Genomic DNA, 17,626 nt, shown 5'->3' with positions numbered 1-17,626 from the left:
ATTTTGCACTCAACTATGGTACAGTCTGGACAGCCAGCTACTAGAGGTGCTGATGAGAATCCTGAATTAACTTCACATGACCCTGCTGCAGAAATTTCTGCAAACATTCCTTCGCCCCTGTTTCTAAAGAAGCCACTGCAGCCCACATTTTCCTTCAGTAGCCAAAGCCTGTTAAGCTGTAACATAAAGTGCATTATTTAAGCAAAGGCAATGTTTACAGTTTCATTTCATGGAGTGCAGCAACCTCATGCCCTTGCTAGTTGTATGCAAAATCACTCGATAATCATCTCACTTTTTAAAATTAAAAAATAATTATGTGTGTTATGGTAGTTATACCATTCTTAGATTGCTAAAAAGTTGTCTTTTTGCTACAGACTCACTCCATGGACTTTGATGATACATGGCACCCTGCCACTCATCCCACAGGAGCCGTCCTTCCCGCTGTGTAAGCGCTCAGTGACATGATGAATGCTAATAGCAAACCTAGTGGCCTTGACTTCCTGCTGGCTTTCAACATCGGCATAGAGATCCAGGGCTGGCTGATGAGATTCTCTAATGAGGCCCACAACATCCCCAAGAGGTGAGCACCTCAGAACATGAGTCAAATCAGAAACAGGTACTTTAAGGTATATTAGCAACATTGCAGGGTTTGCAATTTGCAGGTTTGCTTATTTCTATATTTTGCATAAAGGGCAATTATGAGACTGAGCTCCCAAGAAGAATGACACAGTGGTTTGTAATGTTTTGTTTTGTTTTTTCCCATCACTTTATTTATTTAAAGCAACACTTACAATATGTGTGACAATAATATAATAGCAGAAAACAACAATAGGCATCATAATGAAATAAAGATAACATAAAGGTCATGACTTCACTTTCAGTTTGTTGATATAGTAAACATTGTAACAGGACAAAGCGCAAAAGTAATAATAATAAATAGATTAAAAAATAACTTAATAGAAAAGGTAAACAATAAAATCAGATTTCTTAAAAAAAAATCTTGGAGCATACTTACTGTATGTGATATTTCTTATTATAGTAGGTTGTAAAGTGAGTAGCCCAAAAACGATATATAGTTAGGTTTGAGTGAAAGATGCCATAGTGGCCGTAGTAATTATGACGCAGAGCAATGGTGCAGTTCAGATGACGTATATGTGTCTACAAATATCCTCATTCAGAGGAGGCAGGGTGGATGGAAGCATCAACAGTGGACTTTGCCACAGGAGACCACTTGTTTGCCTTTTCTAAGAGTGTCACATTTCCAACCACCAGTTGGGACGGTTTCTTAAAAAACATAACTACAGTCCCCTAACCATAACCCTGTGGTTATTATTGTAGCCATAACAATAACAGTGGCCTAACTTTAAGGAATTAGTAACATACACCACAATCTCTAACCTTAACAAAGTGATCATTTTAACCCAAACCATGATCTTTCCCGAAACATAACCAAGTGGTTTTTGTGCTTGAACCTAACCAGATTGTAACCATAGTGTTATCAAATCACAAAATGTAATTATTTTTAAGAATGTTTTGTAACAACTTTGGAAAGCAGAGACAAATCATGTTGTCCTGGCCATTACTGATAATAGGGGCGCCACATTAGAAAATGCTCCTGTGAGTCGTTCTAGAGTGCGTGGTCAAATGACGTATTTGGTCGTTTCATTTGGAGGATTTGTTGGAGGGGTTACAAGGAGGTTGGCACATTGTAACATGCAGTCTTTTAGTGGTGTCAATGAGCTGTGAAAGACGTGTTATTATGTTCATCTCCAGGACGGCAGAGGCTCTGTGGGTAGTGTTCGTACAATTAGCCATGTGGAGGAGAATATCACAGAGGGCTCCTTTTGGCAAGTGTTTACACCAAGTCAAATTACCCACCACGTTATTTGCTTGTTTATCAAATACTTCAATTACTAAAATTCTTTTTCCTTTAACACACCTGAAATAAGCTGTCTCTGCATGTGTAAAAGAGAAGTTGTTTGTACGCAGCTCTGCTATAACCATAATGATGGATATGTAAACCCAACCCTCACCAAAGACTATCTGTCTTCATCATCACCAGGTTTCACCCTCCCCCTGTGGTGGGGACTATGGGAAGTGCAGCAGCCTGTGCTCACCTCTTGTCCTTGGATCACTCCCGCAGCAGTCATGCTTTGGCCATTGCTGCCTCTCTGTCTGGAGCCCCAATGGCTAATGCTGCCACTCAGTCCAAACCCCTCCACATCGGCAATGCCTCACGTTTGGGGCTGGAGGCCGCTCTCCTGGCCTCTCGAGGCCTAGAGGCGAGTCCACTGGTCCTTGATGCTGTCCCAGGGGTAGCCGGCTTCAATGCTTTTTATGAAGACTACGTGCTGCAGCCTTTGGGGTCACCTGATGATAATGGCCATATGTTCCTGCTAGAGGAACAGGACATGGGTGTCAAGCGCTTCCCCGCACATCTGGGGATGCACTGGGTGGCAGATGCTGCAGCCTCGGTCCATAAGCTTCTTGTGGGGGGTGACCATGGCACTGTGTCCCCAGCTGAAGTTCAGGAGATCCTGCTCAGAGTCCCCCAATCAAAATACATCAACAGGCCTTTCCCTGAATCTGAGCACCAGGCACGTCACTCTTTTCAGTTCAATGCTTGCAGCGCTCTCCTGGATGGCGAGGTGACTGTGCAGTCCTTCACCCCTGCTGCTATGATGCGCCCTGACCTGCTCGCTCTGCTGGGCCATGTTCACGTGGAGCATCCCCATGACAACCTAGCTAATTTCAACCACATGTATGCCGAAGTCCAGGTGACACTTGTTGGGGGAGACATCCTGAGGGGACGCTGTGACACCTTCTACGGTCACTGGCGCAACCCACTGACCAATGAGAGTCTGAGGAAGAAGTTTAGGAACAACGCAGGGGCTGTGCCTCCATCAGAGAGGGTTGAGAGGCTGATTGAAGTTTTGGAGGAGCTGGACAGACTTGGGGACTGCACCCACCTTCTCTCACAGCTGCAGTGAACATTTACAGACATACAGGATGACAACAACAAAACAAAACATATAATGAAAATGTAAATCAAAAATCCTTAATATAAAATAAAAAGTATTGAAAGATCATAGATGACAAACATATCACATGTCTAACATACAGTATAATATTTGCCTTGATCCATGTACACTACAATTACACATCTAGACAATATTTTTACACATGCTTGTCTCAGTCAGTCATCAATATGACAGTACATCTTGATCTAATATACTCTCTGTACTCTCTCTGTATGCTATGATTATTTAGAATCAATACTGAGGTGTGAAATGCAATCTTGTTAAATTGCAAAGGGAAAAGCATAGATGATTTCTTTATTGAATAATGTCAAACATCAACATTATATTTTTATAAAAAAACATTTATATTATACTGTGCTTAATACTGCATGTCTGTGCCAATGATTGTTAATATGTTGATTTAATAAAGGGAAATGGGAAAACTGTACACTCTTTTCTCTTATTCAGTCTTTTATTTCTAGTTCTAAAGTTTCAGCACATTACCCTCTTAAGGATGAAATCCACCAGTCACCTGAGTGACATTCTGATCTCTCAGGGAAATAACCTTGACAGACAAAGAGTCCTTTGAGAGGACATTCATAATGAAGAAAGGCCTGCAACAAAAACATTTCCACACATCTACAAACAATCACCAACTAGAGAAAAAATGGGTAAAAATCAAAATAGAAAGACGTGTGTGCTTACATTCAAGTTATGCAATGAATCCTCAAAATAGAAATCTATATCAATGTGTATCTAAGGTACACAAGATAAGTAAAGATAAAGAGGAGACATAGCCTTTAACCTGATTCAAGCTTCTTCTCACCTGAACAGTTTACACCACATCTATGGAAATCCACCACCCTCAATCCTTATAGAGTGATTAGCTGCAATGAAATCCGGCCTTCACATAGAAATCAGTCTGATACAGACAACTGAGAAAGTTGGAGAGGGTCTCATTTTTTTGTTACATTACTACCCGTTCACTCATTGGCAATAAAAAATGATTAATACATATAAGTTGCTTCACAATTCTACATAAAGAGCCTTTAATTTTGTCCTTGTCATCCCTTTCAGCAAACTCAAATGTGTTAAACTCTTCAGTCATCTGCGGACCTGCCACTGTCAGCAGCAGCATGATTTTTCCGAATCCAGCCTTATGACTACCATGTAGCCTACAGACAGACTGTTGCTTGAACATCCACCAGTTGCAGCCCACATTTCTGACAAATTCCAAACCTTCTGGTGGTTTCAGTGTGTCTATGTTCTTTATTCTAGGCACTGACAAGGACGTTTACTCCTGGTACCGTGTTTTGTTCCTTGTCCAAAGAATAAAAGTATTGCTTTTAACAGCTAGCATTTGGTGGAGCTGTTATTAACAACACATAGACATCTGGAATGTGACCTTGACTACACACTGCTTTCTGTAAGACATCAAAAGCCAAAAAGGTTGGAAACCACTGGTTTCATCTTTAACAATGTGTTGTATTTTAAAAGCTTGTTATAATATCCATTGTGTCAAATCTTCATCTGAAAAGTAACTAGTCATACTAATAAAATAATAACTAATAAAAATAACAAGAACCCTCTGCAATATAACAAGATAAAGTGATATGTTGTTATTACAAGAAATGTTTTTTGTTAAAATGAAATAATGTAGTAATGTTATATTGCTCTTTAATGTTAATAGTGAGCTCTAGCCAGACTAATGTCTGTGCATTGTTTATTTCTCATTTTTTAGAGTTACATTTTCTTCTTCTAGTTATTGTAATTTGTGTAATTCCTTCTAGTATTATTAGATGTCAAGTTAGATATAACACTTTATGGTAAGGGTACATGAATTATAATTAATTCATGCATGACTTCATGCATAAAAAAAGCATGAATTCATTCATGTAATACCTCATGAACTATCAGGAATGCATAAGAATTAATGAATGAATTTAGTGATTCAAATGCGGTTCAATATGATATGTCATGATTTCTGAGTTATTAATGATGTTTGAGTCTTCTTCATAGTTTGCAGTTAAAGGGGCAGGCTAAAATGCTGACCAGTCACAGCAGTGCATATGTATTCTGTCTGTCTTTGCTAAAAATGTTATTGCTTTCTTACAAATGTGACATGATATATGAAAATTTTACTTTGCTGGCTTTGAATTATCAATTCAAATTTGTAAATATTATGAATGAGCTATCTTTAAAGCTTTAAAGTAATACTGTATGATACTTTGCCTAACTAAATAATTGGTCATCGATATAGGGTCCAAAATTGTGATTTAATTAGCTCTTGTAATTTTTCCAAATATATGATGTTCAAATAAATAGATGAGTTGACTTTACTTTAGGGGTCACAAAGATGATTGACGCATAAACAACACATAGTTAATACATGAATTACCAAGAATTGCCAGGTCAACACTTTATTTGAAGAGCCACAAACATGATGAAGTCATTTTTTGTTAATTATGAATACAACATTTGGAATTCAATAGAATACATACAGTATGAACTAATGCGACTAATGTAACCAGTTGCCTCCCTAACTCTATTTTACAAGTCCATTTCAGTTAAAGTATGTATATTGCACAATGTCCTCACATTATGAACATCAAAATAAAAATGTATCCAATAATTTGATCACAGTTGAGACATTTAAATTCCATACAATGTAATACAAACTATACCGTACAAATCTACAGGTTATTTTTTAAATAAATGTAAGCATTCAGAATCAGAGAATTGACATTTGCTCTAAGTATTAAATATTCATGTAACGTGTTGAAGTTACTGTTCTTGCAATCAGAAAGGATCCAGGAAGTTTTCATGAGCTTTTCTTTGAGAAGTGATTGAACTGGTCCATTCCACTGACCAACACTGTAGCATGGAACTTCCTGGGACGGTCCGGATCCTAAAATGAACAAAAAGATAAATACACAGTGCAAGTTCAAGACTGTGAAGTTATAACCTGCACAGAATATAAGAAGTCATTTATACTCATGCTTGTCTCACCTGTATAGGGTATGCGCAGGTGGGAACATACCGGATCACAAACCCACAGCGCCTCCTCTGGGATGTGTTGGTATCACTGGCATGGACAAGGAGTCCATCATGAATCTATGGAAAAAAGATTCAAAATCATAATTAATTCTTCTTATATTGAGCTCAAACAACCCTGTCATCTTTAGCAAAAAAATGAACTTACAGACATCTGCCCAGCTAAGAGGGGGCAAAACACAGCCTCCTCAGTCTGCACCAGCTCCTCTGGGATCTCCTGGTTGACTGTCAGCATGTTTCCAGGGCGGGTGGCCTGGCGATGGGGCAACATGCCAGAGCAGTGGCTACCTACAGGAGCAAAAAGACTGTTGTAAAGCAAGTTGTTGACGTCTCGGGTGGGAGTCAAGTAGAGCTTTTCATGCATTTATTTAGCTGCAGTCTCACCAGGACAGTGGCTTAAGGCATAAACCTACATGAAAAGCATAAATATAGAGGAGCTGAGGTACCTGGGATAACCTGAAGGGCACCGTTCTCTTTCTGTGAGTCATCCAAAGCCAGCCACACAGAGAGAACAGGGCCACCAGCAATGCCCCAATACCTGTCAACACAACGATTACAGTTAGTCAAAACAAAACAAAACACCTTCGCTGAATAAAAAAACAAACATTTGATTGTTTCCTAAGAATGTATTTCTACCTCATATCCTGATGCCAGGCCACGTATGGTAGTCCATTCTCTTTGATTTCCTCCTCCTCATTCTCCTGGGTGTTGGATGATGCGAGTATTGGGTATTTACAGATAAAGCGGGAATCCAGCAGGATGACGTCTGGGCCCAGGATGGCTGTGATCACTTGCAAGAGACGAGGGTGTTTGGTCAAGCCCATCACCCATGGATACTGAAGGTGAACATTATGGAGGCTGTACTGGGTGTATTTTTTACCTGGAGATACACACAAGGACATAACGTTTCCATTAAGTGACAACTGATGCAATACTAAAGCCTTATCATATCTGGTCATACTTTCACTCATTTTCACCCCTTTTTTTCTGATGTCCTTTCCTTTCTTTTCCCTCCTCATCCTCAGACCCCTACATCTTCCTGTGGTACTTACCAAATTCCTCCTCCAGCTCAGAAAAGGCACACCTGGCCTCCCTCAGCTCTGTCTCGTTCAACACAGGCAGTGCTGAGAGGAAGCCCTCCGTGTTGTAGGTCTCCTGCAGTTTGGCCGTGGATGTAGTCATCTCTATTAGACTGTTTCAGTGCCGATGCCTCCGGATTTCTGCTCCCAAAATATATAAGGTAGCGAGAACAGAGAGAGAAAATCAAGTTTAAATATGGCAAGTGTTCAATGTCCAAGATTGTGTTTTCCATTTAGTCAAGACAATTTGAACTTTAGCTTGTTTATGGAGGCATAAAAATAAAGCATGCCCTGCCCACCTCACCTGATGGGGAAAAAACATCCAACCACATTTAGGTGGGTCACACTGAGTGCCACCTTGTTCTTCCTTACCTTCACGACCAATATAACCCTACTAACTACACCTCAGTACTTGACTGAAGCAAGTCAACTGTCTGTGTTCAGAGTCTCTTTGTTAAACAATTGGTTTCTTAAATCAGGTTTCTTAAATATCTGCCTGAAGAAGTGCAAAACATTCAATTCAATTCAAAGAACACAAGCACACACACTCAACAAAACACAGGATAGAATGACACAAAAAACAGTTTGAATACTAAAGGGAAAAAGTATGAAGTGCATACAGTATTAACATACTACATAGTAACAACTACAAGTGCTACAACTAAAGGGTATATTTTAAAGTGCATATTATAATATTATCACAAGATTCCTCTTTTATTAAGCAAAAGTAGCAAAACCACAATGTAACTATATCAGTCTTAACTGTAAATAGTGTAACAGTAAGCATTTCATTAGTTCCATACCTTTTTGTCTTCTCTTGCTGGCTCTCTGAGACTGGATACTGTCAAGCTCCTACATGGCAGGCATTATATACTGTCCGAGCAACTGGTGGAAACTCCAGTCACTTGATCCCAAAACCGATCATCTGTGTTACACATTTAACAGAGAATATAAGGAAGAGCATATTGCATTTCAGTACCTATGTGCTGGGCTTTGTGTCATCTCCATTTTCAGGAATAACGTTATATATTAACTAGGAAACAGTGATTTCCAGACACTGGAGCTATTTTTGGTGCTGTCGTTCTTTCTAAATTGATATGATCCATTTTAGTTCACAGTAACTCATTATTCTGTCAAGCTAACTCTCCCAATCATCACAACCTTATACTCAACGTTTCAGTTCCTTGTCAGATACTCAAGAGAATGAAGGAATGATGATTGATCGCAGGACAAAGACACATTTCATATTGTGTGTATTGAGTGTGTGAGTGTATATGTGTGAACAGAGCTGGGAGAACGATTAATAACAGGAGGGGAAAATCCTAATGGTCTCCTTTTTAAATAAATGGACATCAGTTTTTCCTATTTACATTTCTACATTACATTACATTTCTTCTCACCTTGAATGAGAAAGTGTGTCCAAACGTTTGACTGGTGCTGTATGTATGAGAGAATAACAGTGCAGACATGTTTATGCCATTCTGTGCAAATGGCGCTAAAAGCAAATAAAAAGTCAAGAGAACAAAACAGCCTCCTTAATTAATATGTGTCTTTATTTTCATTTACAATTAGGGAAGGATGGAGATGCTGGGCAGTGTAAAAACAAGTTATCAGTTTCCTTCTCTGAAAGGTGAAACTCTGTTGTCCATGTGTGGTCAAAAAAACAACTTCCTTAGTAACTAAGGAAGTTGATGCTGTTACTAGAGTTACTGGAAACATGAAGCTGCTGCCAATTGTGTTTATTTTGTCGCCCAGCTGCTGCCACATGACGTCATTCTCAATTTATACTGCATATGTATCAGGTTAATTGATAACTCAATCACTACTTTTATACAAATAGATAACTGTGGAGAGATTGTTTTACAGAATACACTTTATGTTGTTTCAGTACAAAGAAAGATTAAGAAATCTTACAGTCTTTTACAGGGACATTGAAAATTATTCACGGAGGAAAACTCTGAATTGCCCGGTGATAACTTCTGTTGTGTGATGATGTGTTTCAGTCTCAGTTAAGATGAGGACAACTGACCAGGAAAAAACAACAGTAAACTTTTCAACTTCCTTCAGTGACAGAGCAAACATTAACTATGCAGCATATGCCAGGAGATAAAACAGCTCCTTAGAAGTTGATGAGGGGAATTACCACTGAAATACATTTTCCTTGTCAGACTGTCTGATGCCAACGCCTTTAATTGTGTTGTTGACTGTTTTAATGAGACTCGGAAGTTGAGAAGAAATTATTTTACAGTCTTCACAATTATCTTGTATATCATGGTCCCAGTTATCCTCTCGGAAAAAGAATTAAACAAATATCATAAATAAGGTCATAAATATGGGTAGCTTCCTCCTGCCGCAAAGATATTAAAGAAGATAACAAACTGCCAGGAAGATGAGATCAGTTCTTACTGTACGATTTATTATTATGAATATGTATTGCTTTTTCAAATGTAATGACTTACTATCCATGTCAGAGTAAACAAATAAGCTAACTTTAGAGAAAGATAATTATTAGAAAGAAACATATTAGATATATTAAATAGACATAGGTACCAAAGTTGGTGACAGTTTCTGTATAGATAATATAGAGAAAACACTGTAGACTGTAATCTACAATTTAACTATAACATTTCTTTATTTTCATTAAGTTTTACAAGAAGAAGCCTAAAAGATCAAACATTGCATTTTACCCCAGATTTGTTAATGTTGGGCTACTTCTCTAAAATATTACTACATACTTTTTTTTCTTTTTTCTTTTTTTTTGTCAACATTAATCAGATAAAAGTGCTGTGAGAGAGTGTGACAGACAACTAAAATTAGAGTGCTAAAACTGCATCTAGAGTCCAGGAGTCTCCCTGGAGGGCCTCTGTAATGATGCTATGCTGATTTTCCAAATGGAAGTTAATACAAATCATTGTGTGCGAGTTTCTGACACATTAATGATTCTAATTTTCTCCCTCTTAGCCTCACTGTGACTCTTTGTCCCTATTTGGGTGCTTGGGGCAGAGTGGGTGGTGCTGTTTTCTTTGTGGATAAGCTCTCTCTCCACTTTGTGTCCTCTTGTCTCCTCCTAGTGGCTGCTGCTCGTTATTGCAGCGGTGAATAAGCACAGGGTCCTTGTTTGGAGGCGTTTTCTTCAACAGCAGTCGCTGCAGCATCTGTTTGTCAGACCGCTCCCGTCGGAAGTCATCCTCATAAACCTTGAGCTGTAGCAATGTCAGAACCACAGACAGGATCAGTAAAACACATGAGATTCCAGTGAGTAACACATCTTGAAGGAATTCACGGTTGTGAAAATATCTCTTCCAGGCCTGGGAGGATTTATTTGTTAGACAAGGCTCCATGAGACCATGTAGTTACAACAGTATGTTTAAACTGACATGGTGCTGCCTATACACTCCATATCTAACCAATACAGCATGACGTCAAGGTCTCTGGGCAACAGATGCCATTGACAAAGTAATCTAGTGCACAAATGTTTATTAGTGTCAAGTTAAAACCACTAAATGGTTATTAATTCATGTTTATGGCATTTAAGTATAAATGTGCATATGCTCAGAAGAGAGTGCATTTTGTGTGTGTGTGTGTGTGTGTGTGTGTGTGCGTGTGTGTGTGTGTGTGTGCATTTGTACAAACAATTGAAACACTACCTGCTCTTGCAGTAGTGCCACCTGTTGGCGCATCTCCTCCCTCTTCCTCCTCAGCCTCCGGTTCTCTTGCATGGTGTGTTTGTGGTCATTATGCTCTGTCTCATATTCAGCTTCATAAATCTGGGTCTGCAGACACAAGACATCAATATCACAGTGAGCTGATACCAAAGCCATATCTTCTGATTTCCCAATATTTGCTCAGAGCATAACAGGAACTATCAGAGCAGAGCAACCACTTGGTGGTGCAGTTTACCGTCTAATGCCTGTCTCTTTTAGAGCATTAAGCAGATCTTTCCCTGGCAACAGTGAGTTGACATCAGTTCTGCTCTCATCACACAAGAAATGGGAACATTTTTGATGCTGTGCTGAAGAGAACAGCCCACCTGACATCTCAGTGCCTCCAGCTGCTCTTTTAGATCCTGCACCTCTTGCTGGGAGTCTGCTGGTGCACCCAGTGGGGTATTGCTGCTCTGGCTTTTTCCCTCTGGCCATGACTCTGAGCTGGAAGAAGCTGGGAAAAAGGAAGATGTGGGGTTGTATCCAGAGGGTGACAGCTCTGGATCTTCAGGAGGATTACTGGTGGGGCATGACACAGGGCTGCGTACCACTGCACTGAAGCTTCCCTTTAATAAAGACACAAGACAAATTAATGAAAAATACTCAAGTCATAGATCTGAGAATATTAAGAGATGATAATGATAAAGTGGCAGACAGTTATACAGACCCACACGCAGGCAGAATACCTGTTTGGCAGGTGTGCAGTCTCTGTCTGAGTGGTGCAATCTGCTCTCCAGCAGCCTGATGTATTCTTGCAGCTCTTGGTTCTTTTTCAGCTCCTGCATCAGTGCCTGCTCATAATACTCCTTTGCACTCTGCAATAAGTAAACAGCATATATGTGTTATCTACCACCATCTAAACCAGCAAGACAATAACCCACAGTTTAGGAAATTCCCCTCATCTGTCCCCACATCACAGCTGTCTTTACGCCCACCTTTTAGGCCAATGTGAACTTTATGTGTGTGTGTGCCATTGTGTGTAAATATAGTACCTCCCATGTGTTTCCTTTTAGTATTTGTGTGTTTACCTGTTGGTGCTCTACTTTGAGCAGCAGTCTGCTGTTCAGCTGCTTGATGGCGGAGTTCTCCAGCTCCAAAGACTCCAGTCTGTGCTGTAAACCCATTGTAGCACTGCGATAAACCTGGTCCCAGTCCTCATTCAGCTTCATCAGCTGTAACATACCATCATCATCATCATAAAGTCATTGGTGGCACAATGTAGGCTTCAGGAAGTGAATTCAGGCCAGTGAGGTGAGACACTTCCCTCCTCGGTACATGCTCATTCTCTAAATACATTACAGTTTACATCACTTGAGAGAATTACTTCCCCTTGTCTCATTTTCATTAAGCAGCATCAAATTAAAATCTGGGAGCAAGGGTTGTACAATTGCGAAAAAATGTAATTTAATGATGATTCTTCACACCTTAGCAGCAGTTTTCACATAACGCCCACAGTCCTCCTCTGGTTTTCAGAGAGAACTAAATGTAATTGCCAACATCAGCAATACAAATGTAGCTCTGCACAGAGTCTGCACTAGTTTAATGTTGATGTTGTACCTCTTTGTTGACTCTGCGGAGCTCAGTGTTCTTGTTGAGCAGCAGTAGTTTCTCCTGGTCAGTGGAGGTGACTGTCATACTCTCAGTGATCAGAGTGACCTGCTCCTCCGCGGACAGCAGCCTGTCACCTGCAGGACTCACATCCTCTGTCCTGCACACACACACCAACACATGGATACGGTTTGAACATACACACATACACATAAATAAAGTCATGATGAAGAACATTAGCAGAGGATTTCCATTAATAAGCAAATGCATGTATGCACAAAAGAATGTCAGGGTACTTTTGAACACCTACTCACATAGAGTGCACTTACAGAGAATAAAAACGGAGCTATTATGCACACCCACGCACACACATGCATGCACAGTCACATTATGCACTCAAGACACTCAGACACACACACACACACACACACACACACACACACACACAAACACACACAGAGTGGTGCATTTCTCTGCATCTGCTCTCCTGGCCAATCAAATTCTCTGTTTACTATTAGATGTATTTGTGTATTGATGGCCTCTGGAAACAATGAGGTGATGAGCTGTGGAAAATGTTTATTTCTTTGGAACCACTGGATAATACCAAAAGTAAAATATTTGCAAAGATTAATTAGTCAAACTAGCTTTTTATATACCGGCCCTGTTGTGAGGTCTTGTCTAGAAGGAATAGCTAAGGGAGATCTAAAGCCCAGGAGGCAGCCTGCTCATGGAAAAACACACAACACAGCTCTGCATGTAGCTTTTGGGGCTTTTTCACACAAAACGTACTGTAGGACTGCTTACAGAGCTAAGCACTACCAAGAGTCACAATCTGCGATCACCTCTCATCCCCCTTAAGGCTAGACTCCTCCGCAAACACATGCTTTCATCCACTTACATGCACTGTCCTGCCATGTGAAAAATGGTGTTACACAATTTCATAGAGCTGTGCTGCCAGGTCAAGGCAGTAGAAAATGTCTGTCTTTTTAATGCTGAAATGACATATAAGGGGCTAATTTTTTGCAGGTTGTATATTGTATATCTGGCAAGATACTGTTCTATAAAGACTTTGTACTTTCAGGTTCAGCAGGTTTCATAACACATGATACCCCTGTGGGATCAAGGAAATGTGGGATTAGAAATTCCTTGTCCTCTCAAGTTTAAAAGAATACTTTAACATTTTGGGAAATACATTTATTTACTTTATTACAGCAAGTTAGATGAGTAGATTCTACTACTATAGGTGTCTGTTCAATGTAAGGCCACAACTATCAGGTGGTTAGCTTAGCTTAGGTTAGCGTAAAGACTGGAAACAGGAGGAAAAAGCTGTTTCAGCTATATCGGAAAGTAAAGTGAGTTTTAGAGGTGCTGGTGGGAGGATTTTGTTACCTTGCAACAGAATTAGGCTAAATGTTTCCCCCTGTTTCCAGTCTTTATGCTAAGCTAAGCTAACTGGTTTCTAACTGTGGCTTCATATTCATCCCACACCAGGGGTTTTCAAAGTCTGAGACTGTGGGCCTCCCCTCAGACAAAGCTTGGAAAAAGGCACCCCCTCTCCCCCTCATCCTATAGGTATCCATTCCTGGATGCCTATGGGATCATGATTATATTATTTGATCCGATAGACACTCAACAATTGAGCCAAGATAGCCTACTATTGCTGTTTGACATAATTTCAGACCACATCAAATATATAAAAAGTCTGTCCTAAAACATTTATTAGTTTCTGATTCTGGGAAAGTGGGAAAACCAGTGAAATTCCCCCAAACTACTGTATCTCTTTAACCAAATCACACACATTTAGGCTACTTTAAGTGATCTCCTAATATGATTTTTACTTTCACTTCCATTCACTGAGCCTCCCCTGAAGCTGTTTGAAACCCCCCTGGGGAGACCCGCCTCCCACTTTGGAAACCTCTGTCCTACACATATGAGAGCAGTATTGACCTTCTAAATGTTGACAAGAAAGCAAATAAGCATATTTCCCTAAATGTCAAGCTACTTCTTAAAGAAAACTTCTCAAAGCCCCTAGATAACATTAAAAATGTATTATTAACAAGCTCGAAACAAGGGTGTTTTCCTTATTCCCTGAAAAGGTGACAGTTTCAGGCAATACATTAAGCAAGGTTATGTTCTTCACAAAATACAGTGATATTTTCCAGAGATATGTTGCTGTTTGTGTGAAACCATAATCAAAATTTGTTATTACATAAAAGGAAAGTTTACTCAGAGTCAAATTATTTATCTAAATCTACACTTTGCACCATCTGTCATCCCTCTGGGTTCAACAAGGCAAAGAAGAGCTTTAGTGAAGGCTGAAGGCTGTTTATGGTCAATAATGAGTTAATCATCCACACCACAACCAACAGTTCTGCTGTTTGGGAAGTTTGGAATGAAGGCAGAAGATGAAATGAAACAAACATTAAGTGAAATGGAGCCTCATTTTATAGGCCAGTATGAGCACAAAATGCTAACATACTCATGTCCAATACCCTGTCTTGGCAAGACAGGCCTGTGTATTCAGCCTTCCTGTTGGGACCACACCATGCTCCTTGTCTCAGTGATCTACCGACTTTTCTCTTTTAGCTTTTCTGACAGTCGATATACACTGTGTGACCCAGTTTCACAAAGTTCTCAATCGTATGCCGCCTTGGAAGGACACCAAAATGCCAGTGCTTCCCCCAGCAATATGGTAATTCACTGCCATGGCATATGATAAAGAGGAAGATAATATCTCTCTCTCTCTCTTGCTTGTGGCAACTCTGACAAAATATCACTCTAGATACATCTCTGTGTGTAACTGGTTGATGGCCACAGTTGGATCCCCTTTACAAAGGAGAGAAGTGCGGAGTTTCACAATTTCAACATTATTTAAAGCAGACTTATCACTTGTGTAGGTAGTGAGGTCACGGCATTCACCAAATTTGCCCACATTAACAACTATGATTACTGGATTAGTCACTTAAATAAAAAATGTGACCCTGATTACAAAACCTATTTCAAGTTTATGGCTTAAAATTATATATTTGACATTGTTTTATGACCTTTTTTACACGCTTGAAATGAAGTGATATAATTTCTTTTGTGAGACATCTTGATGACCTCACGGGAAACTCCGCAGTCACTCTTCATACCTCCTCCCCCTCTTGAATGATTTGCTGTCTTTAATAAAACTGTCTAAGCATTTCTAAAAAGGTAATCAAGCATAGAATTTATCTATACTGTGGGTTTCATGCGAATTACAAATTAGAGTTACAAGAATTCCCCTGACTACCAGTAATGATCAGACAACTGTATGAAATGAAACGTACCCATGTCATTTTGGCCTTATTAGTCTATATAAGGAAGGCTGATGAAAAGATGGGGCGGACACAATTACAGGAACCTCTGTACCATATAAAACAATATACCTACAGTCAATACTACCTTATTTCTTACTGTATTATGTTTAACTTTGTTAATTCTGTGTCAAAGAGATATTGATTTTACTTGATGGTAGTATTTGAGGCGACAGTTGATGAGTTGTTGTACTAGAATATTATGGATTACACTAAGATGTAGCTGTTTTTGTGTCCACAGCTGTATATATAGTAGAAATGTGGATCATACATACCATAATTCTTCAGCTGATTTATGTTCCTGGTGGCTCTGAGGGAGGCTGCTCTCACTTTTAGGTGGAGAATCTTTCTGTGTTTCTGCTGTTGCTGATAATGATGAGAAAGACGACAAAGACAGCACATCTCCATCCATGGCTGATCAAATCCTCATTAAGTCGAAAACAAAAAGAAAACGCTGCGATACACACACAGAGAAGTTTCTCTTCACAGTGCCTCCGCTAAGCATGTGGTGGAAAGTAAATAGTGTCGTCAGTATTGATATGTAGCAAAAGAGGAAGTAGACCAAGAGGCCACATGATGCACAGCTATGAGAATAGGAAGTGACACTGACAAACTGTCTGAGCTTTATGTTAAAGAGGGTTTGTCCCGCTGTGGGTAACTGTTAAAACCAATTTTAACTCACACAGTGGGATTTACAGTAGTCAAAAAGTTTACTCAGTTGACATGTTGTCTTGTTTTGACATCATTTGGAGAATCTGGGAAACTCCACTCAGGGGAGTAAGTGTGTGTTAATGTGTGTATTTGTGTTGTGTGTTTATGCCTGTTGTGTATTGAGAGGCAGCTGCCTGTTAGCCAAGCTGTTGTCCTATGTTTTCAAAGGAGCAATTCCAGAAGGAACTAATAGGTGGGAAACTGAATAGATGTACATAATTTCTGCATGATTATATATTGCAGGACACGTAATTGATAATAATGGTAATGCATACATTTATTCATGACAAATAATGATAGGTCAGGCTGATTGCATTCAGCAGTCAGCTCATTACTGGGATTGAGGGAAGTGGGCTGCAACAGGTTAATTAGTAAATCACATGTTCATCCAAGGGACAATCAAGCAAATTAAAGGATTTTTGTTAATTATGTTCTTCTTAGTCAGGCTAAGCTGTCTTTTATTAACACTAAAGAAATTAATTTGACAACCTCGTTTGCTACTTGTTCTCCTCCACCAACTGAGTCCAATAGATTCAAGGCCACTTGTGGTGAAGAACTTGCCTGAGAAATAGGTGCAGCAGGACAAAAGATAAGAGCTGCAGTGTAGCAGCTCATGAAAATGCAGTGCTGTACAGCTGATAAGATCTTTCATAGTTTGTGTTTAGAGGATAAAGGCAAATAGAATCTCCTGCACCTTTATCAGTAAAAACTGTCAGCATCACTATTTCCTTTCTAGTGGGATGCACATAACATTTTGTTTAGTAAGATAACAACACGGATGATGCGCAAATACTGAGATGGTTGGCCAGTTACTTATATATAATACTGCTCTATACTGTATATTAGAAAATATATAAAAGTATAAATATAATGCTGTATTAATTTATGTTTTTATTTGGTTTTGATGTCTTATTGGTAGATTCTATGAGGCTGTATTCATGCATTGTGTTGAGCTAAATGCCCACATCATGCTCACAACCACAATGATGTACTGATGTTTAGCAGATACAGTAATTATAGATCTTAGGTTATGTTAGTGCTAAACACAAAGTACAGATGAGGCTACTGGAAATGCACCTCGCAGTGAATCTTGCACTGGGACCCATCATTACAAGCTTATGCCACTGGTCTGAAATGTATTTCAGTCTGAAATATCTCAAATACTTTGACCC

At 39.5% G+C, this 17,626-nt stretch overlaps 3 protein-coding genes across 3 annotated transcripts; 1 reads left to right on the top strand and 2 right to left on the bottom strand.

The window, feature by feature from the left end:
* The first annotated feature begins 464 nt into the window (after positions 1–464).
* LOC137188893 (cis-aconitate decarboxylase-like) lies at positions 465–3,028 on the top strand. Its single transcript, XM_067598478.1, has 2 exons — positions 465–580; positions 2,063–3,028. Exons 1-2 carry the CDS (start codon positions 465–467, stop codon positions 2,988–2,990), a joined length of 1,044 nt encoding a protein of 347 aa, XP_067454579.1. The 3' UTR covers positions 2,991–3,028.
* Positions 3,029–5,432: 2,404 nt separating this feature from the next.
* On the bottom strand, positions 5,433–8,101 carry zgc:174917 (uncharacterized protein LOC565650 homolog). The gene is made up of 7 exons (XM_067598352.1): positions 7,957–8,101; positions 7,127–7,294; positions 6,711–6,954; positions 6,521–6,612; positions 6,223–6,362; positions 6,030–6,134; positions 5,433–5,928 (listed from the first exon to the last, which is right to left on the bottom strand). Exons 2-7 carry the CDS (start codon positions 7,254–7,256, stop codon positions 5,842–5,844), a joined length of 798 nt encoding a protein of 265 aa, XP_067454453.1. The 5' UTR covers positions 7,257–7,294; positions 7,957–8,101; the 3' UTR covers positions 5,433–5,841.
* A 1,447-nt stretch (positions 8,102–9,548) lies between these two features.
* Positions 9,549–16,283, bottom strand: si:ch211-153b23.7 (TNFAIP3-interacting protein 1). Its single transcript, XM_067598979.1, has 7 exons — positions 16,019–16,283; positions 12,415–12,565; positions 11,886–12,029; positions 11,544–11,672; positions 11,184–11,423; positions 10,801–10,926; positions 9,549–10,356 (listed from the first exon to the last, which is right to left on the bottom strand). The coding sequence occupies exons 1-7, from the start codon at positions 16,153–16,155 to the stop codon at positions 10,117–10,119; spliced, it is 1,167 nt and encodes a 388-aa protein (XP_067455080.1). The 5' UTR covers positions 16,156–16,283; the 3' UTR covers positions 9,549–10,116.
* Positions 16,284–17,626: the final 1,343 nt, after the last annotated feature.

The sequence above is a fragment of the Thunnus thynnus genome, chromosome 9 (assembly GCF_963924715.1).
Source record: "Thunnus thynnus chromosome 9, fThuThy2.1, whole genome shotgun sequence".
NCBI lineage: Eukaryota > Metazoa > Chordata > Actinopteri > Scombriformes > Scombridae > Thunnus > Thunnus thynnus.
This window is presented reverse-complemented; position numbering and strand designations above follow the sequence as displayed.